The 27,411-nt window shown below is 40.0% G+C and overlaps 1 protein-coding gene across 1 annotated transcript in view; it reads left to right on the top strand.

The window, feature by feature from the left end:
- LOC150077393 (DNA damage-regulated autophagy modulator protein 1-like) overlaps positions 1-17,200 on the top strand; it is a 115,950-nt gene extending 98,750 nt beyond the window's left edge. Inside the window, exons 6-7 of the mRNA XM_090386880.1 lie at positions 1,022-1,107; positions 16,737-17,200. Coding sequence (XP_090243006.1) covers positions 1,022-1,107; positions 16,737-16,934 — 284 coding nt within the window. The 3' untranslated portion in view covers positions 16,935-17,200. The remainder of the gene's footprint in view (positions 1-1,021; positions 1,108-16,736) is intronic.
- Positions 17,201-27,411: the final 10,211 nt, after the last annotated feature.

Raw genomic sequence — 27,411 nt, 5'->3', positions numbered from 1 at the left:
GCAAGTTTTACAATTTCAACATTACAAGATGCTCGCGCGCGCTCTCTCTCTCTCTCTCTCTCTCTCTCTCTCTCTCTCTCTCTCTCTCTCTCTCTCTCTCTCTCTCTCTCTCTCTCTCTCTCTCTCTCTCTCTCTCTCTCTCTCTCTCTCTGTGTGTGTGTGTGTGTGTGTGTGTGTGTGTGTGTGTGTGTGACCAAATGATCAGAAATAACTGAACACCACACTGCAAAAACATAACATTACACACAATTTCTGGTCTTCTCACAGAGTTCTCTGAAAAGTCCAGAAATTTTGTATTTGTGGCTAGAAAGGTCACAAATACCTCGGCGGAGTTGAGCTAACGTTCTGTAGCTGCTGCACATAAAATACGAGATATGTATTTTGTCTCTCTGGGAAACAAGATTATGGAAGGGCCATGATTTGGTCCCCTTCAGTCCTGCCACAGAAGCCCATCTAACTTGCAGTCATCGAAGCCCTTCGGCAAATGTTCTAGTCTGGAGTGAATGAGTAAGATGTGAGAAGAGAAAGAGGATTAGAAAAGAGGCTATGATCCCTCCATCGTTAGCGAAAGGGATCACTATCGCGTCGGCAATCTAATTATAACTTAAAATTTTATGGTTATATATTTTTGGCACTAGTATAGAGCATTTCAATAACATGTTTAAATGCAACGGCCATCCCAATTAGGGACTACAGCCTTCCCTTGTCATAAAAATAATATTCGAGTAGATACAGTATATATTTATTTCAACCTGATGATTAAAACAACGATTCCTTGGAACACTGCTTCAGTCGTTTCCCCCATACTTTCAGAAAATCCTGGGATTAGCCATGTTTGAATGTATTCTGCATATCTCTCCATGCCATTGATAAAAGCTGGAAGCGCTTCACATTAAATCCTAATTAAGAAATTTTATCATTCCACCTGAGAAAATTTACTTCTCGAGTGTAGTGAATTTGAGTTATGAAAACAATGATTTATTCCTTAAATATGTTATGTTCCTTAATTATTACTTATTAGCTGTCGTTGTAGCGTATCCTATAGTACAAACATACGTGCAAATGTGTGTGAAGAATTCCGAAGGTAACCCTGCATTACCACAACAGGTAAGGAGTTAAGGTTTTTTTATATATTATTGTTTCACTGGATATTTATTAATATTTGATGCTGAAATCCTTTAAACACCAAGTAAAAGAGTTTAATAGCAAATCTTTTTACGAAAACTAATCTTTATTGATTAGTTTCTGTAAACAGACGTGCCATAATAGGTACAGAAGCAAAAAAAAAAAACGCTATAAATTGTCCTGACCAGATTTCCAAACGCCCACGTGATCTTTAACAATTATTGAAAAAGCAACTGTTGGTCCCCAACCTCCTTACATATCGTCCTCCCTTCCTGGCAATGCGTTAGTTTCCCCACTGGTTACGAGGTCTGTAAACTACATCTATTCTAAGATAGATATATATATATATACACATATACATATATATATATATATTTTTTTTTTTTTCTCTCATTGAAAAGCTAAATGATGTAATAAATGATGTAATAATTGAAAGTAATAACTCCGTTCCAAGTGAAACCTTGGAAAAAAAAGTTTCTTTCAATCATCGAGGATTAAGAACTAACAATTTTTTAATTATTCCCGAGAAAAACAAGGTGTTGCCCTCTCTAATTGAACGCGCTATGGCATTTGTTTCACTTTCCCACGTGTGTGTTCTGCCCTCTTACCGTAATGAATAATATTACAGCGAGCAACCTTCGTTCAAGTACACGTGCTACTTTATCGTGAATATATATACATATTAATTATTTCTTGGAGTAAGAAATAATCCAAAGAATCACAACGAATTCTTTTTGAAAAACAAAAAGACCGTACTCACAAATTCATCTATCGAAAACAACATTGGGAACTGGAAATATCCACTGTAAAACTAATAACACCACTTTGCGTATTCGGCAAAAAAAAAAAAGAAAAAAGGTCTGTGTTATTGAAATTGTTTTTGGGAAGCAAGATCCATAGAGCACAGTTTCTGGTGTATACCTGATCTTTAACAAAATTTCAAGAAAATATTTCAATTAATAACTGCGTTACAAAACTTGAAGACTGGTGTCAAAGTAACTTCTCCCTCATCTTACGTTGTGTGCAAAAGAAGAAAAACGCATACATTGCGAATAGCGCATTGTTTTTTGAAAATTTTATTGTTACAAAATACGCACTTGGTCAAACACCACCTTTTGTATTAATAGTCACAGACAGAATAAATGCAAAGAAAACTGACGTGGGATGATGACATTTGCCTCGTTGAGTATGAAGCCTGCACGGGCTGTTCGGCAGCAGTAATCTGAAGCCAGAATGGAGAAAGAGCGTGAGCTATCACACTTCGAAAAAGTGCCTTATCGTGGGTGTACGTTTAGCAAGAGCCACGATTCAAGAAACTACATACTAGGTTTCTCAAAAGCTTCCATCTTAAAGACTTAATGATTGGAAAGCAAGAGGTTCTTGCACATCCCAAAAGAGTAAATGTGGCAGACCAACAATACTTCAAGAGCAAAGCCGTCGTACTTCAAAGAGGGCTCAAAATCCTCTTGCAGTGATGCTGAGAACATAATTGGACAGTAAAACAATGGAAGAGAGTCATGTGGTCAGACGAATCACAATACATTGTTTTTCATTGATGGTAGACAGAGAGGGTGATGAGAACCTCACGATGCGATGGACTGTGTTTGCCTTGTTAAGACAAGCCAAGCATTTGGAGACGGCATTATGGTATGGGGAATGTTTTGTTTGCAAGGACTGGGTCTGTCTATACTGGCCGACGGTTGAATATCATCCAGAAGGTACCTGAACCTTGTATCAGATCTACTGCACCACGCTATGTCACACTTTTATCCCAAAGGTGGTGGCCACTTCATGGATGACAATACATCGTGACAAAATTGTGCAAGAATAGTTCGGAGAATGACACGGATTTTCAATATTTTCCCTGGCTCCCACATTTACATGATCTCAATACTATTAAGCATGTGAGGACTTTGCTGAACACAGCTATCCGGCAACGAAGTTCTCTTCCTTCAACATTCTTCTAGCAAAAATATTGCGCATGCGATATTTTGCTGGAAGAATGGTTATAATTAGACCAAAACGGAGTAAAACACCTTACAGAATTTATGCCACGCCAAACTCATGTTATTTGAAACCAAGGTGGCCCTATTCAATACTTAATAAAGTTTCGGGTAAAACTCCAGAACACGGTGCCCCTTTGAAAATTACGTGCCTAACCTGCTATGGTTAGCGTTAGTTAGGGTGCTTATCCCACCCTTGCCGCTGTTTTAAAATCGGGAAGTCGTTTTCCTATTTTAAAACAGCTGGAAGAGGTGTAATAAACACCCCAAGACCATGGCAGACTGAAGGTGCACCATTCTAGAGTATAGCGAAGTTTCGTATTTTCGCCTGTTACGCGCGTTTCAATACACTTCAGATGATATTCATTTGATGTAAACAAAATTAAGGATAAAAATTTAGTTATCACAAAAGACGGAAAATTCACCATTACGTGCTGCTACGATTGTTAGCAGATCTGCATTTCACATTCTGAGCTGCAATAAAATATATCCTATTGAAAAATAGATTCACTCCCTTTTTTTTTCCTTTTTATAGTTTCAAACCGAAAGGAGACATAGCTATTAAAAATTTCGGTGGAAATTGAAATCATGGATTAGCCTCCTTACTTCTACTAAAAGCCAGGAAGAAGGCAGTTGATTGGCAAGTGCCACTCGCTGCTTTCCCCTTCCTGTCGCAGCCTAAATAAAGAAAAACGGCAAAATACGGAACTAAAATAAATGATGCAAATTTTATTTATTTTTTCTTTTTTTTGCTTGAATCTCTTCCGAAGTGGCATAAAAACAATCTTTTGTCGCTAAACAAAAATGACAACTTCAATACAAAGAAAACTCACTTCGTGACTCCAAGACACAGCCAACGACCGCTTTTTCCTTGAATCACTCCCGAAGTCGCTTAAAAAGCTAAACTTGTCACTAAACAAAAATTAACACTTCAATATAAAAAAAGACACTTACTACATCAGTCCTCGAATGCCGATCGGAATACTTCACAAATTCCATTGATAACACTCATACTAATCCGACACTATACTACTATCGGGTAAAATGGAAGTCTCAACGATGTCTAGGAGGATTTCTTCACTCCTATTTAACAACCCTAAAATGCAATTTCGTTAAAAAAACAAGTGCACTTTTTGCTTGAATCCCTCCCGAAATTGCGTAAAAGCATAACTTTTTTTTTTTTCACTAAAACCGTGGCTACCAGCACAATGGCGACACCTAACAAGAACGACACGTGCAAATAATAATTTCGCATTTTCCCTCCAAGTCAGAAGGAAGGTGACATCCAATCAAAAAGAAATTACACATTCATACTAATCACTCAATCACGGACCCTGACTGTACAATCACTCGGTTCTACGACCACGCCCAAGACGCGAAGACAAGGGGTACCCCAAATAGATTTCAGCGAAAAATTCACCTAGACGAAGATTATAGTCATCCGTATCTGATGTCAGACCTCAGCCTTTGCTGCTAACTCCGTTTCTGAGGCTACACAATAGACAAACGCATAAAAAGGCTGGCACAATCATTAAAAAAAAAAAAAAGTAATTCACACTTTTCTTTAGTACTGTAAAGACGATAGTTGGTATGTATCGATATCACCTTTCGCAGTCTGTGTAAATCTCCATTATGCATAATAATATTTATGTAATAAACATTACATTTTTAAAATTAATGATAATAAATATAATGGTTTGAAACTATGGTTATTACCTAAATGCCAAACATCTTAATTTCGCTTAAATACATAAAAATTACTCAAGTGTCTTTTACTCTTTAGTCTACTTAATTTACTATCACAAAGAACAGTGCTTATAGTTCCTGAAAGGAACTGTAAACACTACAAAAACTGTTACTACTTAATGAGTTAGTCCCTTTTCACATTATTATAACAATTATATTTAAATCTTACTTGTACTTAGTAAGGCTAAAGAAAAGCCTACCATATGTTAGATCCTTAGTCTGTACCTCCAGAACACGCACAGCAGAACTGCGGTGGATTCCACAAACGACGTTTCCTTGAAAGATTTGCTTTAAGGTAACCCACCAAGAAGCCAGAGTTTGTAGTTTAATAACAATAAAATAATGCCGCCTACATTAATATTTGTCCACACTGTAGACAGCAATTTAATGAACAAGCACAATCAGTTTTTCGCAGAGCATAATCACTGACTTAGTTCATGAGTCGAGAGAATATGTCGCTGTTGGCTTTAGAGTCACTTATTTTCTGGTGACACGACACGGTCACTATAGGTCAAAAAATGGGAGGGCACGGTCAGTCACCGATTTGGTTCTTGAGAGTACTTTTACAGATGGTAACAGCAATCATGAAGTACTACATACAAATAAAACTCCGTGAAAAGCAACACCACACACTTACAGTTGCAATCACAAAAGCACATAAGGACACTGATTCTGTATACCGAAAACACATACTAAAATTTACTCAAAGACCACAAAATAAAAAAGAACAAAAAGAAATCCTCAACCAAATGGACGCTTCAGACCTAAATTAACAAAAAGAAATCCTCAACCAAATGGACGCTTCAGACCTAAATTAGCAAAACGAAATCCTCAACCAAATGGATGCTTTAGACCTAAATTACCAGCTTTTCCAAACTACGTTCATCTCACATTTCAGAGTAAAGGATTGCACACGTTGTTATTACAAAACCTTCAAGGCAAAAGCAGCAAACCACACTAATCACAAACTGAAGACACTCAGCTACCTACTTCTGTATTACCTTCCACTTTCTGGAACCAAAACGTTTACTACCCCTATGTAAATGTACCAGTGCAATTTTACCGACCTGTCTCAACCCAAGCCAAATATTTCCATAACCATTACGAATTTCAACGACACCGGATATGCACATTGGAAAATCTGATTCTATGACAGGTAACAGCCAATCTGAAAATAACTTCATAAAACAGAAAACTTCAGCGGTAATGAATAATATGCTGCTCCATACATACACTTAGACCACATTGTGAATGAAGAAAATCTCCCTTAAATTCGTTTAGTCGATCACAAATATCCACCGACATGGAAAACAACCAGTTTTTAACAAGTGTACAGTGTCTGGAAATTTACGTTGCCATCTATTTCACAAGAAATCTAAATAGCGAGTTGCAGCACGTCTTTGCATCGCGATACCAAATTTTCAGATCCACATTGCGTTAACGAGATAAGTTGTTTTTAAATTATAGTGAGAATTACTGGAATATTTGGTAAAATAAACTATGCATCTGATAGTCTGACACCCTTGCTGACTTTAACACAGAATAAAACGCAGCGATTCTCTCTCCACTTCACGAAAACTACAACATTTATTCCAATACTAAACGTGGTAGAAAATGGCAACGAGTCTGAACAAAGTTAAATATTGCACCACAAATATAAACTTCTCTAGAGACTACCAACCATAACTCTCCACCTTGATCAGTATCTGCCAATGCTGCTAACTGGTGGCGCTGCCTGTAATATGAGAAAAGTAAGGTTATGATAAAAGAAACAAATAAACAAAAAATTGGCTATCCTGGTTCTTTTAATAATACGAAAACCAAATTAATACGAAAGGCATGGTGTAATTTAAGCCAAATAAAAGTTATAATATGTTAATCGTAAAACAAAAAGAAGCTACATGGTGCTACTCCACCTCTTTTCTTTGGAAATAAATAAATAATAAAATCCCTTCTTAGGTTGGGAATAAGGTACATATAATTTTATAGCAACTACCAACCGAACAGAGAAGGGGCGGTGGATATATGAAAATTTAAACGAAATTTTAAGAAGATAAAGTGCACTCGTGCGTAAAGTGTATGAAGTGGTTGACAAGAGAAGGATAAGTATAAAATATCAGTGAATCTCCTTTCATACATAAAATTATCCTAAATAAATTACATAAGCGACTAGAAAATAATATATTGAAGTAAAAACTCCAGCGAGGCGATATGTTTCCTTTATTGAACGAACGTTCTCACAAACTGAAATTAATTTTGAAAAGAAATTAACCTAATGGAGTAGAAATAGGTTTGTGCGACCTATTTATCGGATATCAACATTTATTGGAATGACATGATTTAGAAACTGTAAGACTGACGGTTTTCTAAGAAGGTGAGCTCAACCTCTCAGAAATTATACGTACCACGGGCCTTTCTTGGAAGAAGATTTGATGTTTTAACTGCACGCTCATTTTGTTAACTTCCTTCTTATCAGGGCGGGCCATTTATGTCCGCTTATATGCATCTGTAATAATATGCTTCCCTATAATATACTTCTTTATTTTCATATTCTAATCTCTCCCACCCCACTCCGCTAGGTTGGTGTCTACTTGAACATTGCATAGTTTTCAACGTGGTAAATAATTTCATTTGCTGCATGTACTGCCGTGGTCAAATTGATATTAATGTCCACATTGCACAAACAGAAACAGTGCAGGCTCGCTCATGTGGAAGTCCACTTATCTTTGCCATGGGCTCAAATGCCAGATTGACGTGTTTCTTTCGCTTGAGTGTGGGCATCAATTGGACAAGTTTTAGGTGGTAAGTAATTTAGTGGTTCAAAATCTTAGTGGGGAGGAAAGTAGGTTCCTTACCGTGAACGGGAAGGAAAATATTAATTTGACAGTCTGCAATATTACTAGACTTGTGGTGATCACCGGGGATACTCTTTTCTCAGAAGAGGAGTGGGCCAGGCTCCCTCCCCAGTGCATATGAACAGTTTTGCAGTATCCTATTAAAAAATGGAACTAATTTGACGATTGTGTTCAAGAACCTCATTCCCTTATTGCATTTGAAATAAATTTGAATGTTTAGGGAATGTACGTATGTCGGGAGATAATGGAGTTGAGGTGCTCCAACGTGGTCTGTATGATGCCTTGTGCCTCGATGAACAAAGAATTGCAATATAGTTCCTGTTAAATGATGGTAGTCTGAACTTGGCTGTCTTCAGAACCTGTGGAAAGGTCACTGGGAAAGTTATTTAATATAGCCATGTGTATTCTGTCTGTAAATCGATTTGCCTACTTTGCTGGACGAAAAACCCCGGGTTCTGGGGCAAAAACCTTACTAGTCGCCTCAGACCGACTAACTCATCCACGGAGTGAAAAAAAGCCCATAAAAGTTCCTCGTGTCATCGACGAGATTCGAACCGAGGCCGTTTCCATCCGGTGTGGGGAGGATGGTGATGATACCACTGTGCTACCGCGCAGACGACGTTATGGTGAAAAAGAAAAAATCAACAGGCTAGAATTTGAGCAATAGCAATAGTAAATGTAGAGTTTTAGGAGATTAGCAACTCAGACCATATTGCGCCGTATATGATATGTCTATAAACTGCGTATGTTGTTCTAGTGTAAGTGTAAGTGTAAGTGTTTTTAGGGTCAAGCGGCACCTGGGGTTCCCCCCATCTCCGCGTAGTTTACGTTGTGGTGTATTACAGTACACTGTAAATGCCAGAGATTTAAAAGTGTATGGATCTTGGATCGTGTAATGTCGTGTACCCTTGTTCTTCTGGCCATTTAGTCGCTGGACCCCTGTTGGGATCCAACGTTGCCCCACTTACGCCCCGTGGAGGCAGGCCAGGAACTCCGTAGACTTAGTTTACTCTGGCAGGTCCTGCCGCTTAGTTTCCTGAGATTTCGGCGGCTAGGACCAAAAAAAAAAAAAAAAAACTTTGGGTGCCATATTCCAATGGTCATCAAGAAAATAAAATAAAGTGATTTTTATTATTTGCGTTGACGTGGGGATATTATCGCTTTAATTTTTTAGGCCGAATGCTGGGCGTATGGCGGTTTTGATGTATTAATTTTGATGTGTGGGACTTCGCTAGCGTGAAGATAGAGGGGAAGGAGGCAGAAGACTGGGGGGGAAAGGCAGAAGTATGGAGCCAATAGAGAAGGCGGCCCCAGTTTCAGTGGGGTATGCCCATGCCCCACCAGAGAGGAAACAGGGGATGGCGAGAAGGGGGGACCGTGTGGCCGTCCCCTCCTCCCGGGGAGTTAGGAATTAAATGTGAAGAGGGCTAGAGTGCCCTCTTCAGGTCTCCAATATGGCCTTTGTCTCACGTCTGTTTCTCTTCGTTGTCACTCATGGGGCAAGCCGCATCCTTGTGTTCCTCTTTCATTGGTTCAGCATCCTTCTCTGATGCATATTCCAATGGTCATCGATCATTGGTTGATATCCCCGTCCTTAGTTTCCCGTATTCCCTGGTGTCCATATTTGGTTTCATTACTCCTGTTGGCCTTGGTGGATGGCTATTTGTAGTTTTCTTCTGGAGAAGACGTCCTGGGCAAAGCGACTAAAGGCCGCAAATTCTTCTGGTGTGTCCAGGAGATGGTGTTCCTGGGTGTTAGGGATGTATTTAATTTTCGTGATCATTTGACATCTGATGTCTTCGTATATTTCACACTGATGCATAACGTGATGCCATGTTTCTAGTTCGCCGCAGAGACAGTGTGATTCCTCGATTATGCCCATGGCATTTTATTTGGCCTTGAAAGGCCCGTGGCCGGTGAGTAGAAAAGTAGTGTTTAGGCCTGGGTACAGCCATGCGGGAGCCTTCGGATACAGCTTGGTTACTTGGGGAATAAATTTTTTTGTTACCGCTCCTTTTTCTCCGTCTGTCCATCTTCTCTGCCAAATTTGTACAAGGTGGTCCACTATTTTTTGTTTCTCGTTTTTCCTGTTATTGGTGATATCAATGGTAAGACTGTTGTAGGTGGTTTGGGTTCCTTTGGCTAGTAGATACATAAGTCCGCAGCGGGTTACCTCTAAATCCAAGGGTAGGGTCCCCGCAAGGACCTGTAGGGCACTCGTACTAACCGTGTTACATGCTCTTGTTATTGTTAATAATATGTTGCGTTGGATCGTGCCCAGTATCCTTTTATTCACTGCTGTTTCTGCTTTCTTGTACCATATGGGAGATCCATATGTTATTATCGGAATGAAGATGGCTTTATAATACAGGGACAGGGTTCTCCTGTTTAGCCCCCAGTCCCTGCGTGTAACTCTGGCAACGAGCGCTGTGTATTTCCGCAGTTTCTCTTTTAGGTAGATTAGGTGCGGTTTAAATGATAAGTTCTGATCGATGATCAGTCCCAGATATTTAATTTGCGTTGACAGTTTGATTGTTTGTCCTGCCAGCTTGATTTGTGGTGGTCTTCTAAGGTTTAACCTCCCTCTCAATAGTACTGAGTTCGTCTTCGTTGGCGAGATTGTTAAGGTGTGTAGTTTTGCCCAGTTCTGCAAGGTTTTAAGGGCTTGGTTTCCAAGCGTTTCAAGGTTCTGTCTGGAATCCGCCGCGACCGTCAGTACGAGGTCGTCTGCGAAGGCCTGGGCCTCCACCTCCCCCAGGTCCATGGTGAGGAACTCGTCAAACACTATATTCCACAGGAGCGGCCCCAGGACAGATCCCTGAGGGCAGCCCCTGCGGACCAGCCAGGTCAACTTCTTGTAGGGCGTTATTACTTGGACGTTTCTGTCCGAGAGATAAGTTTTGATGCTCCTGTACAAATTGCTTGGTGTCCTCGCTGCCCTGAGCCTGCAAAGGACGCTCGGCCACCAGAGGGTGTCGAATGCCCCAGCAAAGTCGACGGCTATGACAAGGAAATATTTCTTGGTACACTGCATCGCTTTGGTGATTAGGCCTTGGACGGCATCTATGGTCGAAGATCCCGATTTGAAGCCGTATTGCTTGGGTGAATTCAGGTTTGCCTCATTATAGTGGTTGTGGATCCTTTTATGTAATAATCTTTCGTAAAGCTTGCTTAGTGTCGACAATAAGGCTATGGGTCTATATGAATTGGGATCTTCCTGGTGTCTGTTTCGATTTTTGAGGATCAGTTTTAGATTGGCCGTCCTCCAGCTGGTGGGGAACTGGCCCTCTTTGATACAGGTGTTGTACAGTCGGAGCAGGAGGTCCGGCATAACCTCCGCTGCTTTCTTGACCATTTCCGGCTCGATGAGATCGGGGCCAGGGCACTTTTTGTTCCTGGTTTGTGATACCGCTTCTTGTAGTTCGTTGGCTGTGAAAGGGGGTTCTAGTTGTTGGGTCTCATATTCTTCGTTTGCTTGGCAGATGGCTTTCTGGTCCTCTGTTAGTATGCCTGGTGGGTCTTGGATTAGATTGCTGAGTATATTCTTTATTGAGTCCTGCCATGTTGCAGTGAGTGTTCCTTGCGCCGTCTTTGTTGCGGTCATCACTTCGCCTCTGGGGAGTTTGTTTGTGGTGATTTTATACACCACTCCCCAGGGTTCAGTATTTCCTGTTACTTGGACAAGTCGTTCCCAGGATGTTTTCTTGTTTTTCTTAATAGTTTCTGTATAAAAGTTTCGGATCTGTCTATATTGTTGTCTCAGTTCTGCAACTTCCGCCTGGGGCCATGTTCTTCGTGCCCTTTGATACTGCTTTCTTTTATCCTGTACTTGTCTTCTCATTCTTTTCAGCTCCGGGGTCCACCATGGCATTGCTCCCGTCATCGGAGTTTTCCTTGTCATGGACGCTTCCGCTGCATTGATGATTATGCAGGTTATATCTTGTGCGAACTGGCTGGGGTCTATCCTTTCACCCTCGGTCTCCCGTCTGTCCAAGTCCTCCATGTACTGTCTCCCTTGGGTGGATAGGAAATTGCAGTAGGCGTCCCAATTTGCTTTCCCGATTGCGAATCTGTTTGACAGGTATTTAGTGGCGACTGTTCTAGCCTGATTCCTTTGTATGCTGTAAGTGATGGTTCGGTGGTCAGACGTAGTCCACGCGTTTTGTACAGTCCAGTGGGTTACATTTGTATCTATATTTCTGGACGTTAAAGTTATGTCGATCGTTTCTTCCCATAGCATGTTACAATACGTTGGGAGGCAGAACGGCTGGTTTATGACTGTAAATATTGAATTTGCTAGGAAGTCTTCTAGTTTCCGTCCGTTTGAGGTTCCCCTGCGGTCCGGTTTGGCACTGTGCCAGACAGGTGATCGGCAGTTAACATCCGCTCCAATCAAGATTTTATGCTGTGGTCGATTTTCTGTTTGCTGGACGAAAAGTCTGAGTTTCCGGGAGAAAATCCATGCTAGTCTCACATAAAACCGACTACCTCAGCCACTTTACGAAAAAAGCCCATAAAGATTTCACTGACAGGATTCGAACTCAGGTCTTTTACACTTGATATGAAGAGGATGGCGATTATACCAACTGTGCTTCCCACGAGGGCTGCACAAATTGGAACTCTGCATAGGACATTACTTAGCAGATATGAGCATAGCATATCCAAATGTAAAATACAGACGTGGAGCTGGTCAGTAGTGCTGGATATGAAACTCGTGAAGTATAATATTTAAGCATTGTACAGGCAGGACTAAACCATCATTGAGGCTACTTAGTCGATTGAAGATGCCGAGGACGAGAGTAAAACTTGGAAGAATAGCATTTCTGTAATATTGGACTATCTGTTTGGCGATAACACTCGTCCAAAACGATGAGATTCATATGAACCTTCGTCTACTTTGGAAGAATTCAACGATGCAGTTCATCGCATGAGGGAATAGAAGTATTAGTACTATTAGTATTAATAGCGATAAATCATGCAAGAAAGCAAGCTAATACAGCTTCAGCCAAAATAAAAAATTCATTTTGCCTAACCATTCCCACCAATAATTATCCCTTGAAGCCTGAAGAGCTGAGGAATGGACCTTATTGAAGGAGAAGTAATCACGAGGTCTCACTGTCTCATTCCGGAAATTTTCCTGCAAGTTTTTAATAATTGCTTAAGAAACAGAGTTTTTCGATCCCCGTGTAATGATGCACATAAAACGTCTTTTGAAATCATCAAAACCGAAAGATTACCCGAAATCTTTTGAGCCTATAGCCCGTCTACCAGACCTGGGAAAAGTATACTAATGAATACTACCTATTCCCAGATTCAGAGGTGAAGAACTGAAAATGCTGTAGGAAACACATATTGCGGGTTTCTCACAACAAGTGTGTACTTGGAATCTTTATAGACTTTTAAGGGAATTTGACTTAATTCAGTGGGATGGTATTTTAATGATGGCAAGATGTTCAGTTAGTTTCTTTAGGGTAGTAAGGACTATATTCGGCATCGAATGATTAGTGCGAAATTATCAGTAGGTACGACTGTGCAGAAAGTGAACAATAGATGTCTGCAAGACTCGGTATTCGGACCAGTAATGTGGAACTTAGTTTTGGAGGACTGGCTGAGAAAAGAATTTCAATATAACTTATGCTGACGATTTGGCGCAGCTCATTGCAGGTGATTCGCTAGCCCAAATGGAAGCTAGGTCGGTAACATTTTGGGAGAATTGAGTGATCGGTACTGGCTGGTTAACTATCTCTTTCAAAGAAAAAACGAAAATGTGGTATTCAAAGTTCATCTGGTCGTTCGTAGAGCACACAGGGACATTACGAACTGACAGATACATTTATATTTTCATTTTTTTTTATTTACATATATACAAACACTTTTCTTATACAATCATCCGGTTCTGCTGGGAAACTCCGTCTGATTATAAACCATCACATACAAATCCATAAAGAGCAACAAAAACACTCAAAGACGCCATAGAAAAACATATATGCACGTATACATGTAACTGTTAACCTAATCAGTATGCAATTGAGAAGTTGCACACTCTGGAAGTAACTGAAAGATTGAATTGACATTAGAGTCAGGTAGAATCATTGGAGCATACTACATATAGCTTCCAGAAATATGGAGATTTAAGAGCTGAGATACTGTCTCAGCTCTTAGAATTCCATATTTTCCGAGCGTGGGGAATTTGATAAAGGGTTGTGAACTTATTGTAATGGAAACTACAGAAAATTTTCTACCTTTTGGGGATTTTACATCTGAGGTTTTTGTTAGACACCATTTATGTGGAGGCTTTTCACTGGGGTTAATCCCGTTATTTATCACCAATTACAGGAGAATATCAGTACTTCGGGAAATTTTAGGGTCACCAGCGGTGGAGTAGAACACTGCAATGTATCGCTGTTATATTACTGACGAAAAACTGTAATATTAACGTTCCTTATCAGATGTTCATATTACACTGCAGCAAACATCGGAGAAGAATTTCTGCATATGGTCAGCCTTCACTTCTACTTCTTCAAGTTAATGTGACTCACTTATGTAAGCTGCGTTTTCTAAGCGAGAAATAATTTGTAACAGTCAGTTATTTGCGAGAAGCTCTTCATTTGATAATTATACGAACTTTATTACATTGAATACGAAACTCATTATAACCTGAAATTTTGAATACAGTGCATTTGTATAATAAATAAATAAACTACACTGTGGTCGAGTTGGTCCTCCGTGATATAATTTCTAATTATACTTAATTTTCACAGAAAAAATGCCTTTGTAAATAGTTTCAATGATATTGCACTACTTTCAAACAGAGTGCCTCACCATAAAGCTTAATCGGCCATTTATTTATAAGATGAGGCTGTTATGGCAGCCCGTTTCAGAACTTACTGGTCTCCCATTAGATAGCAAGTGGTGTGTAATGGTAACACGAAGAAAAACAGTTGCAAAGAAGTGGTTCGATGTGAACTGCCATGCGATGTACGAAATCAGAGAGTTTTAAAAGTTGCAATATAGCTAAAGCTTTCTCTTTAAAGTAGTGTAATATTCAGACAGTTCATCACAAAGGAAAGTTTGCTCTGTTGTAAAAATTAAGAACATTGCATTATCAATGAAATTTAAATCCTGCTCGCAAAGAAGATAAAATGTTAAGACAGTCTTCATAAATGTTTATAGATATTAATAAGTTCAGTTGTTAGTGATTAATATTCACTGAAGTGTGCTCCGCTAAATTTGCTGAACTAGTTGGTATACCTCTCTAAAATATGGAAAATTTAAAAATCTGGCATCTCTCAATCCCTGAGGATGTTGGATTAGCCTATTGTACATAAGTTATCTTTTGTAATATAACTGCATATCAATCTCTAATGGTTAAAAATACAAAGCTAAACAATTTGGAAATTTTATTTCAAACTCTATTGCACGTTTAAATAAAATAATTGTGTTTGTGCACTGTACGTTGACATTCTTTGTTCATCACATAAATGTTACATTTACGTAATTTTAATAGCTTAACACATTGTAACCTGGCTAACTTTTGTAATATATTTTTACTGTAAATATATAAACTCTGCCTTTGCATCCTGAAAGATAGAGTCTATTTTTGCTAGTTATCACTAGTTCTGTTTTAATGTTAAATGAATGTAAGGTGTATGTGTAATAAACTTAACGAATAATACATACACACTGGGCAAGAAATGCGAACTTTTGTATTAAGACAGTCACAGACAAAAGAAATGCGAATAGATGCAGAGAAAATGGTGATATGCGGGGATGAAGTGTTGTCTCGTTGAGTATAAAGGATGCAAAGTCTGTTCGACTGCAGTAATCTGAAACCAGAATGGGAAAACGCGCTATCTACTAAACTTTGAAAAAGGTCTTATCGTGGGTGTACATTTAGTAGGAACCACGATTCAAGAAACGAAAGATATAACTGGTTTCTCAAAAGCTTCCATCTCAAAGGTTTTTAATGACTGCAAAGCAAGTGGTTCTTCACATCATAAAGGCGTAAATGTGAAGAAGAACAATACTTCAAGAGCGAAGCCGTCGTACTCTTAGAAGGGCTGTAAGGAAAAATAGGACATCCAGTGTGCAGCAAATAAGGTCTGAACCTAACCAACCCACAACTTCCCTATATAAACTCGCACCATGCGCAGGGAATTGAAGAAATTGGGTATTGGCAGTCTCTTGACTGTTCGTTCCGAAGCCACTTGTTTCAGAAAAAAAACAGAAAAATCTGCTTGCATTGGTGCCGAGAACGTAATTATTGGACAGTGGAACAATGGAAGAAAGTCATGTGGTCAGAGGAATCATGATATCTTTTGTTTTGTACTGATGGTAGGCAGACAGTATGGCGAGAACCTCGCGAAGCGACGAGCTCTATTTGCCTTGTTTAGACAATCCAAGCATCGAGGTGGTATCATGGTATGAGTAATCTTTTGTTGACAAGGACTGAGTCCTTTAATGCTGGAGGAAGGTCGAATATAATCCAGGGAGTACCTGAATTTTGTATCAGATCAAATGCACCCTGCAGTGTTACAATTTTATCCCGAAGGTAATAACTCCTTTATGGATGACAAATGCAACAGCGCATCGTGCCAAAATAGTGCAAGAATGGTTCAGAGAATTACATGGATTTACACCATTTTGCCTCCATATTCACTTGATCCCAATCCTATTGAGAATGTGTAGGATATGATGGAGAGAGCTATATTTGGCAACGAAGTTCTATTCCTTCAACTTCGTCGCAGCTGTGTGATAATTTTCGGTAAGAATGGTTACAGTAAACCAAAACTCAAGAAAACACCTTGTAGAATCCCCGATGCACTGCACATTCGAAACAAAGGAGTGCGATTCGATACTGAATAACGGTGCGTATTTTTATTGGCCAGTGTATATATATATATGACCAATATTATTAGCAATATTTTTTGTGAATTTTAGACGTTTTATTATGTATGACAACTAAAATAGTTTATAATTCAGTAAATAGCTGTTCATTTACCTACAGTTTGACGATATCTACCTTATCGCCTCTATCAGTGAATGGGTTTTGGTGATAATTCTTGTGATCTTCTTCTTCACCCTCGTTCAAGAGTGCCGACAATATTCACTGAAGATTTCATGCTTCAAGAACGTTAAAGAAACCAGTCAAGAAGTAACACCATCAGCTACGGACAACTCCGAGAAAGAACAGCAAACTAATTAGCTTATTGGAAATTCTTTTGTGATACTGTATACAGTTAATATCCACATGTAGCAGTTGTGAACAGATCATCTGGCCGTGGTGAGGATTTAGATATTGTTATTAAGAAGGAGAGTGTAAGTTAATGGCAGTGGAGTCAGCAGAACATCAAGCATCGAAAATGTCGTCGTCGCGTTCTCGAAGTGAGTGAAAGCAGGGAGACAAAAAAAAAGGGTGCAAAATTTATTTTGTATATTAAGATTCACGAGGTTCACCATGTAAATAAATTTTCTCAGACGATGATTAGCAAATATTCAATAAACGAGTTGAAGTTTATTATACACACACACACACACTTCACCCATCAAGAATTTGTCTAGTTTTTCCTTGAATTTATACAAACCATCCGCTTCCACAACAACAGATGGAAGCTTGTTTCAACAATCAACTACCACTGGATGAAGGCAAACTTCTGCACATCTATTCTACAACCATCCTTCCTCTTCTTGAATCTGTGCCCCCTCATATATGTAGTCAGCAAGAGAAGGACGGAATGACATTACATTTAGCTTATTCAATCCATTCAAGGTCTTAAACACCTCAATCAGATCTCATTGCATGTGCCTAGTCTCCAGACGCTCAATTTGCAGAAATTTTCCTTTCTGGGTAAAAGCACCCTTTCGTTCCCTTCACGAATCTGGTGCCCTTCTCTGCACCCATTCCAGGAGATCTACATCCTTCCTAAAGTGAGGCCTTCAGATCTGTATACAGTACTCAAGATGCAACCAAACCACGGCCTTGTACAAAGGGATAATCACCTCTTTATCCCTGCTAGCAAAGTGTCTGTATATCACTGACAAAAACCCATGAGCTGTCCTGGAAGCATGTCGACACTGCTCAGAGAATTTCATATTTGACTGCACAACTACCCCGAAATCTTTTTCATTTTCCACCACCTTGAGGATAGTACCATACAGTTGATAAGTTACTCTGGGGTTACTGCTACTCATTGCTGTACATTGCATATTTTTAAATATTAAACTTCAGTTGCCATTTCTTAGCCCATCGCTCTAATTTTTCTATATCATGTTGCAGTAGCATTTAATTACGACTCTAATTACTGTCGTTAACCCCCCGTCACCCTTAATATCATCTGCACACTTAGACATTAAGCCTGATATACCTTCATCGGTATCAAGAAAGATGGGCCCAGTGCTGTACAGTGGGGAACTATACTAATAACATTAGTGCACGAAGAGCAGTGCCCATTAATAATCATTGTCTTCGATCACTGAACCATCCATTTATCCATAGCAATTACTTTCCATTAATGCCACATTACTCCACTTTGTACAGCAATTCTTTATGCGCAACAGTATCAAAAGCCTTTCTAAAATCCAGGTACAGTATTGTATATGATATCAAATTTCTTTTTTTGCATCCAATTTCTTGATCACTGCATCATTTATTTATTTATTTATATATATAATCACGTTTCTCACACACACAGACCCTAAATAAAGATGAGAACGCTAGGAGTTACAGAAAATACAAAACAGTAATAATCAATACAAAACTAGAAATAAAATATGTACAAAATTACATTAAGAAAACAGAGTAATGAGAAATTCTTATAGATAGATGGATTAAGAGTAAAATTAATATTGTAATTATTCAATACCTGAAGGAAAAGAAACATAGGACTACCAAGTAAGTGATGAGTACGAGGAACAAGCAGTAGGAAATTCATTTTATAACGAGAATTCAAACATATAGCGAAAGGTTCAAAAAGAGGTGGAGAATCGATAACAGAGTTTATGATTTTGTAAACAAAAAGAGACCCATGGAGTTGTCGTCTAGAGTGAAGGGGAATGATTCTGAAGGGACCACAAAGAGTTCCATAATTTCGATGGTGAAAGGTAATGTGATTTCGATAGCATAAGAATTTAATGAATTTAATTTGAATTCTCACAGTCTTTGAGAAAGATAATTCCTGTCGTGGGGACCAGATAATATCACAATAATCAAAAATGGGAAGTATAAATAAATAAATCTTTATTGTGAAATAGAGTTACAACACAATATCCCATCACGGCGACGAGCACCAGGGGTTCACATATAGCAGTTAGAGAAAAGCAGAATAAATACAGCGTACAAATACAAAAGGCTACACAATACAGCGAACACATACAAAAAGGCTACAAAATACCGATCACAAATGTAAAATAAATACAAATACAGCATAAAAACGCAGAGCTAGACACAAATACAGAAACCAAATACAACTTGGCAATATATCAGGGTTCAAGGGCTTTGATAAAGTTGTGTCTGTCCTTCTTGTTACTTATTATGATGTCGGCGTCCACACGATTGAGGGCAGCGAGCATCTGCTTGGGAAGAAATATCTCAGTGACTACAAGCCTGTTGTGGTGAGCCACGAGTGCTGGTACCGACCTTAGGCTTGGCTGTGGAATCCTCCAAGAGCAAGCGTTCCAAATATTTGGAGATGATATCTGGCCTGTGATTAGTTTAGCTGTGAAGACCAGCCTCTTTTTCACGATCAGGAACTTCAACCTCGGGATGTCGAGTGCTTGTGCCATCGTGGCGGTAGCGGGAGTTGACGAAGCTTGTTATTGGCCCATTTCAGTAACCAGTATTCAGCGGTGTACACCCCCTTGAGGTTTGTATGTGCAGCAGAGGCCCATATTTCTGCACCATAGAGAATAGCGCGGTAGACGGTGGAGGTGATGAACCTTTTAACAGTGACAGGATGTCGGATATGTAGGAGCTGCTGCTTTGATATCCACCGTAGAGGAGAAAATCTGGTACTGATTTTGTCGATCTGGTTGATAAAGGACATCTTTTGGTCAAACAGAACGCCAAGGTCTGTGTGCGAGGGTACGTTTGGTATTCGTACCCCTGCGAGTGAAACGTTGAGTACTGTCGGCATGGATTTAAGAGAGAATATAACCTGAGCAGACTTCAATGAGTGGATTTTTAGATTGAAGTTTGCCAGGTACAATTCTAGATCCTTAAGTTGGGAATTGATCCTGTTGCTGAGCTGAACGGGGTTGTCGCCAGGGTTAATTTGAGTCAGCAATTTGAGGTCATCGGCATAACATAGGAGACCATTCGTTGAGGCAATAATGGGCTCGATGATAGCTGTGAACAGGACACCAGACAGGACACCCCCCCCCCCTGCGGTACTCCAGCAGTAATGTCGCAGGATAGGGTATGTTGCTGCCGATGGAGAATAAGTATTCTGTGACAGAGAAGAGATTCCAAAAAGCACAGCATATCACCTCGAATGTGAAATTTTTCCTTAAGTAGGAGGAGCAAGGCCGGGATCGACACGGCATCAAAGGCTCCGCTTATGTCAAGATATGTGGTTGCTAGCTCAGCTCTTTGTTCGAATGCTGAGAGAATGCGTTCTGTGGTGGCTGCCAAGTTAGTGATTGATGATTTCCTGCGATGGCATAGTGAATTTCAGGTGGTTTCGTCTAGAGGATTTGTTGAGTGTTTGTGGGTAGCAAAACTTTTTCAAGAGTTTTTAACAGACAAGAGGCAACTGATATGGGTCTGAACTGGCTGACGTTTGTGGCAAATTGGTTTTTAGGGATGGGGTACACTCTGTACTTATTCCACTGGGGTGGGAAATAATGGTCAGCGAGGCATCTGTTGTAGATCGAGAGAAGAGGGTCTATGATGAATGTGCTTAAGCATTTGATCATAAATTGCGGAATTCCATCCTCCCCAACAGTGGCTGTGCTGCTTGTAGAGAAGAACTGTAACTTTGTCACTCTTGAAAACAGAGGAAGAACGCTTGATTAATCCAAGAAGTTTTGTGAGATATTACGTGATCGACGTGGGAAGAGGGTTGAAGATCAGATCGAAATAGGACATCTAAATCCACCTTGAACTTATCAGTACTTGCAATTAAACAAGTTATTTTTATTGAGCCAAAGTTAGAGGGAATCAAGACAGGACTGGAGTCATTGCTGTCAGTTTAAGAACAAATGACTTTGTAAAATTTAATAATATCATTTGCATAGAGTTGCTACTCAACATTAACAGACTGAAATAAGGTTGACAGATCATTACTATAAACAATAAAGAAGAGCGGACCCAACGGTGAGCCTTGAGGAACACCTTGCGAAACAGTAAACGGAGTTGATGAAGTACCATCAATTATTACAGATGGTTTACGATTTCTAAGCAGTGAATCAAGTAAATCTAGTAAAGGGAATCATAGACCATAAGATGGCAGCTTGAACAGCAAAAGATCGATGAGTACAGTCAAATGCCTGTGAAATATCAAGGAAAAGCGAATCAATTTGATTTCCTTTGTCCAAATTACTTTGTAGGAAATGAGAAAACAGGACAAAATTTGAAACAGTTGATTTCCTGAAAAGAAAAGTATACTGATGATTATTGATAAAAGGGGGAAGATAGGAACTAAGATATTTATAAAGTATGAGTTCAAAAATTTTCACAATTGTATTCAGTATAGTAATAGGTCGGTAGTTATTAGGCTTAACTTTATCACCCTGTTTTTTATAAATCGAGATGATGTAAGCCTCTGTTAAGGTAACAGCCATGAAGAAGACAGTAATTGAAGAGATTTGTAAGAACTGGAGCTAAAGAAGAACTAGTTTTCTTGAAGAAAAGAGCAGGGAGGGTATCGGGATCAGGAGAAGTGAAATCTTTAAGCCGAGAATTATTATTATTTTTTTTTTTTTTGGCTGGTGCAGCATAAGCCTCAAGCTTCCTTGCACCATATAGCTAATAATAATAATAATAATTCTCGGCTTAGGACCCTGGGTGTGCCAAGCCCATACTCATCAGATGTGAGCCCCTGGGATTGAAACACTAACGATACCTTGTTATCGGACACGTATGAGTTCAACGAAAAGGTTGGACAATGGCCGAAAGGCATGTAAGCAGTAGCAGCAAAGAACATGAGAAATTCATTGAATACTTATCTTTTGTCCGCCTTCATTATGACCTATTTTAATGCCTATTTAATCTATTTTCTTCATTTTTTTCTGTTAATGCTGTGGCTTCCAAACTGTGGGAGTATAGCAGCTTTCATTTTAACAAATTCATTTATACATTGTGAAGAAAAGGAACACAATTAAGATATTGCTAAGCTGGGGGTTTTCAGTTTATAATGTTTGGAAACAATTTTGTTAATCGTAACTTCACCTGTTGAACACTACGCAAGAAGGACAACGCTGTTCAGCGGCTAGTGTTGCCATCTAGGAATATACTGTGACACTATTAATTTGAATTTGACTCAGGAAATAAAATAAAACGCCTTTAAACAATATATTCTTAATGAATAGTCCATTATTAAAAAATGATTTAAAAGAAATGATTTAAAAAAAAAATTATTTTAAAAATTATTTTAAAAATAACTAGGCATTACACGCTACTTTCAAATTGTAAAAAAAAAATAACAACCGGTTTAAAAATGGAGATTTAGCTTTCATTATTTTACTTTAGATACGGAATTTGAATTGTGATACAGAATTCCGAATTAAAACAAACAACTTTGAAACTGCACACTCAACTCTGTCGATGAAAGGACCTTGGGAAGCTCCACAGTAGATTGAGGCTACAAGGACAGTACATAGGGGCACTGCCAATTATGTACATGAATTTCGCTTGTGCTGATTTAGAAATAATTATCCTGCTATACAAATTAGTTGTCAGACCACACCTGGAGGAAGGTCTGCAGGGTGATTACAGCTTGATTGAAAGGGTAAAAAAAATGACAAAAAAGTTGGGTATAAAATATATACGCAAAAACACAGGGAAAGATTCCAAGATAAGTAGAGATAATTACAGACGAGATTGCAATAAAATTGTCTTTAGGCAAAGAGTAATTAGCTACTGAAACAAGTTACTGCCTTATAGAATTAGAAATATCATGTTAAATTTCTTATTAGCACGGGATATAGGATTAAGATAATAACAATAAAAATCCATTGAACTGTCTATAATTAATTATAGACAGTTCAATGGACAGTTAATTAAAGACAGTTAATTATAGACAGTTCAATTTATTCCTCGCAAAAAATCCAAATTTTAGTTCCTTCGCTGATAATCTAAAATTCTTTATCAATTCAAAAGACCCCAAACAGGTACATGAAATTAACAATGAAACCTCCAAGCAAATTCAACAGTTAATTGACTTTTTACAGCGAGCTGGACTCCAACTCAACAATGCCAAGTCAGCGCACATTACAATCACAAAGAGGAAGGTCAAGAATGACATTCGAGTTATGGTTCTTGGTGAGTCAGTCCCCAAAGTTTCATTTAATACTGACCTGGAAAGCGACATTACACCTACAACAGCGCAGATTTTTTATTTATTTATTTTTTTCTTTATTTATTTATTTTATTTTTATATATTTATTTTTATTTTTATTATTATTTTTATTTTATTTTTTATTTATTTATTTACTTTTTTATTTTATTTATTTTATTTTATTTTTTTTTTTTTTCTTTTTCTTTTATTTTATTTATTATCATTATTTTTTTTTTATTTTTATTTATTTTTTATTTTTTTATTATTATTTTTTTTAAGGTCCTAGCCGCCGAAATCCCAGGAAATTAAGCGGCAGGACCTGCCAGAGTGAATCTACAGCTACTGTGTTCCTGGTCTGCCTCCACGGGGCGTAAGTGGGACAACGTTGGACCTCAATAGGGGTCCAACGGCTAAATGACCAGATGAACAACGGTACAGAACACTACACATGAACAATTCCCACACACTTTTAAATCTCTGGCATTTCCCAGTGAACTGGTTCACCACAATGAAAGCAACGCGGAGATGGGGGAAACCCCTGGTGCCGTAAGACAACAACACACACTTACACTTACTGACCTGGGACTGGAGTGTGGAGCTTATACCGGAAGCTTGGCAAGTCTTAAAGGACAGAACAAGGGTATATATTGAGTGGGGCAGCTACCGATTCCGGGAGCGAGTGGTGGTTCCGAAATGTTTTAGATGCTGCAAGTTCGGACACACTACGCATGTCTGCACCCAGACAGTTCCAACTTCTGGACACTGCACAGAGAAGGGACACGCCTTTAAAGACTGTCCACACAAAGACAAGGAAGCCACCTGCGCAAACTGTAAGGCAATGAAAATAGAACACGCGCATTCAATCAAGGACCCGAAGTGTCCAGTCTACCTTAAAACCAAAAGCATATACCAAAATAGAATCGATTATGGGGACAAGAAATAAAGAGTATAATATAGCAATGATTAAGATAATCCAGACTAACGCGCAACGAGCCAAAACAGTGGCAGACCAAATCCGGGTCAGAGCCGATGAGGAAGACACCGACATAATCATATTGCAGGAGCCATACGTTCACGCAAAGCGGGTGGTGGGGTATCCACTGCAATATAAGGCCGTCCACACGGAGGAGGACACCCCATGGGCAGCGGTCCTAGTCAGGAACACCAAAATCACTGCAACAAAAGTAACTCAACTGTGCACGACCTGGGCTGCCTGTGCCCAGCTCATTACAGCACAAGGCTCCCTATATGTAGTGCCCCTTTATAGCAGGCCAGGCCAGGAAATTGAGACCACAATCAACTACCTGCGCCGTCTCCAAAACACTCTACCGAATGAAAAAATAATTATAGGAGCGGATGTAAACCGTCGCTCTCCACTATGGTACAGCATTACTGCCGACAGAAGAGGAACAACAAATGGGCAGCAACTCAAAAACTATCTGATAGGATCCCAATTTGTTGTACTGAACCAACCGCACCAGCTGCCAACATTCTGCAACACCCTCTGGGAGGCCACTATCGATATCACCCTAGCAACTAGGAACCTGGCGAACCACGTGACATACTGGAGGGTGGAAGACGCTTGGACCACCTCGGACCATCGGGTCATCACCTGCAAAGTAACAAGAACGCTGCCAAGAACAATAGCAAATATACAAACACCAGACAGATACGCAGTTGCCAAGGCAGATTGGCCCCAATACAAAGAGCTACTAACTACAGCGGTTAACAACAAACCTCCGTCCCTAGATCCACAGAATAATCCGAACAAACTGCAGAAGGCAATTACTAAATTGATGATAGATATCAGCAACCAAACTATCAGGAAGAAACACCCCCGGCTGGGCGCAGTCCCCTGGTGGACCCGGGACATTGCCATGCTCCGGCGACAAATGAACAAGAGTAGGAAGGACTTCCAGAGGGCCCGAAGAACATGGCCAGCAAATGAGGTTGAAGCCCTGAGGCAAATATATAGACAAATAAGAAACCGGTACACTGACGCCATAAAGACAAGTAAAAGACGCTCTTGGGAGTCCTTGGTCTCCACAGCAGGGAACAATGACCCCTGGGGCATTGTCTACAAAGTAACAACCAATAGACTGCCTAGGGGGGAGGTGATTTCTACCACTAGGACTCGGCAGGGAGATCTCACCACAACCTGGGAGCAGTCGATGAATAACATACTCGACACAATATATCAAAAACCAAATATGTTAACTATGCCAGGTCAAAAACAGACATGCGAGAGAAACGATAACTACAGAAACCAGGCGATTGAGCCTCCCTTCACCCTGGATGAACTCAGCGTGGCCACTAGTAGGGTCAGAAATAGAAAATGCCCGTTCCTCGATCTTATTGAGCCTGAAATACTCAAGAAAACCGTCGAAATCAAGCCGCACCTACTCCTCACACTGTACAATCGATGCTTGGAAACAGGACATTTCCCAACTGCATGGAAAATAGCAAATTTAAAACTAATACTGAAAAATCCTACCAAAAATCCAGAATTTCCGGATTCATATCGACCCATCGCACTGCTCCCAGTGGCAAGCAAATTGTTTGAAAGATTACTCCATGTGAGAGTTATAAAACACTATGAAGCGGCAGGCCTACATGCCAGAAATCAGTATGGCTTCAGACCAGGATCCTCAACTGTGGACGCACTGGGAAACATATTAAGGATATTCCAGGATTGTAGACGCAAGTATCTGCTGCTCATCTCTGTTGACTTTGCTGGGGCGTTTGATTCAATTTGGTGGCCAAGCGTCCTGGCAAGGTTGAGGGAGGCTGAGGTGCCTCTTAACCTCTACAAAGTAATTGAAAGCTATTTAACGCAAAGAAGAGTGGAAATCAATGTGCACTATCAAAAAATAACAAGAGAAGTGCACAGAGGATGTCCGCAGGGGTCGGTGCTCGGGCCGCTCTTGTGGAGAATGGTCCTCGATGAATTCCTGACTACGGACCTGGGTTCTGTGGCAGCACACGCCTTCGCGGACGACTTGACATTGACGGTAGAAGCGGACTCCAGGGCCCAATTGGAGACGCTGGCAAATCAGGCACTGCAGCGGCTGCAGCAATGGGCATCAAAGAACCAGCTGAAAATATCGTCAGACAAGACCTCATCGATCCTGCTAAAGGGGACTCTGCAACTACGACGACCCCCGCAAATTAAAATCAACAATGTAACAATCAAATTTGTGAGCCAACTGAAGTATCTGGGCGTTATCCTAGATAAAAACCTGACGTTCCAGCCGCATCTGAAATACATCAGAAGAAAAATCAGAGGATACTGTGGACTGGTAACCAGAATCACAAGGAAAGATTGGGGACTCAAGAAAAAAGCACTGATGCTTTACTATAAAACAACCTTCCTGCCTGCAATCACCTATGCAGCAGCGGTGTGGTATCCAAAAACGACACTGGTAGTCAACAAAAGAACACTAGAAATGACCCAAAGGACCATACTGCTATCAACAACGCGCGCCTGCAGCACGGTAAGTACCCCAGCATTGCAGGTACTTGCTGGAGCGCTCCCTCTGGACCTGGAGGCAGTTCAGGCGGGGCTACTGTTTTTGCTGGCCAGGGGAGTGGCCGCTACCCACCAAGGATACACGACTGACCCGGCGGGCAACCTAAAACACGAAAAAAATAGGCTACAGACCCACCTCCTAGATCTTTGGCAAAGAAGGTGGACAGAGACTACAAAAGGCGAAGTAACAAAAAGATTTCTACCAGACCTCCGGAAAATATACCCAAAGCAGCCACCGTGGTACTTCCCAGGGTACCATATGACAACACTATTAACCGAACACGGACCCTACAAGGAGAAGCTGTTTGGCTTCCGGCTCGTTGAGGACCCCAACTGCATATGTGGGGAAAGTGAAAGCTGGAGCCACATAGTCTATGATTGTCAACACTATGAAGACTTCAGAAGGCTACTAATAACAAGGTTAGATACTTCCCAAAAGGACTGGAGCACCACTTCCTGGACACTGAGGATGAATATAGGGCCCTCTCCCAGTATGCGCAAGACTTATTCACCAGGAGAAAAACACTAATAGCTATCTACAGCAACGTACACAGAGATTGACAAAAATTGGCGCCAAATGTGACAAAAAACTGAAAACCCGCAGAGGACCAGTACTTGGACAAGAAGAGTGCTGATCACACGGAAGAGAAAAGCAAGGA

Source organism: Mastigoproctus giganteus, chromosome 12 (assembly GCF_048544385.1).
Source record: "Mastigoproctus giganteus isolate SK-2022 chromosome 12, ASM4854438v1, whole genome shotgun sequence".
NCBI lineage: Eukaryota > Metazoa > Arthropoda > Arachnida > Uropygi > Thelyphonidae > Mastigoproctus > Mastigoproctus giganteus.
This window is presented reverse-complemented; position numbering and strand designations above follow the sequence as displayed.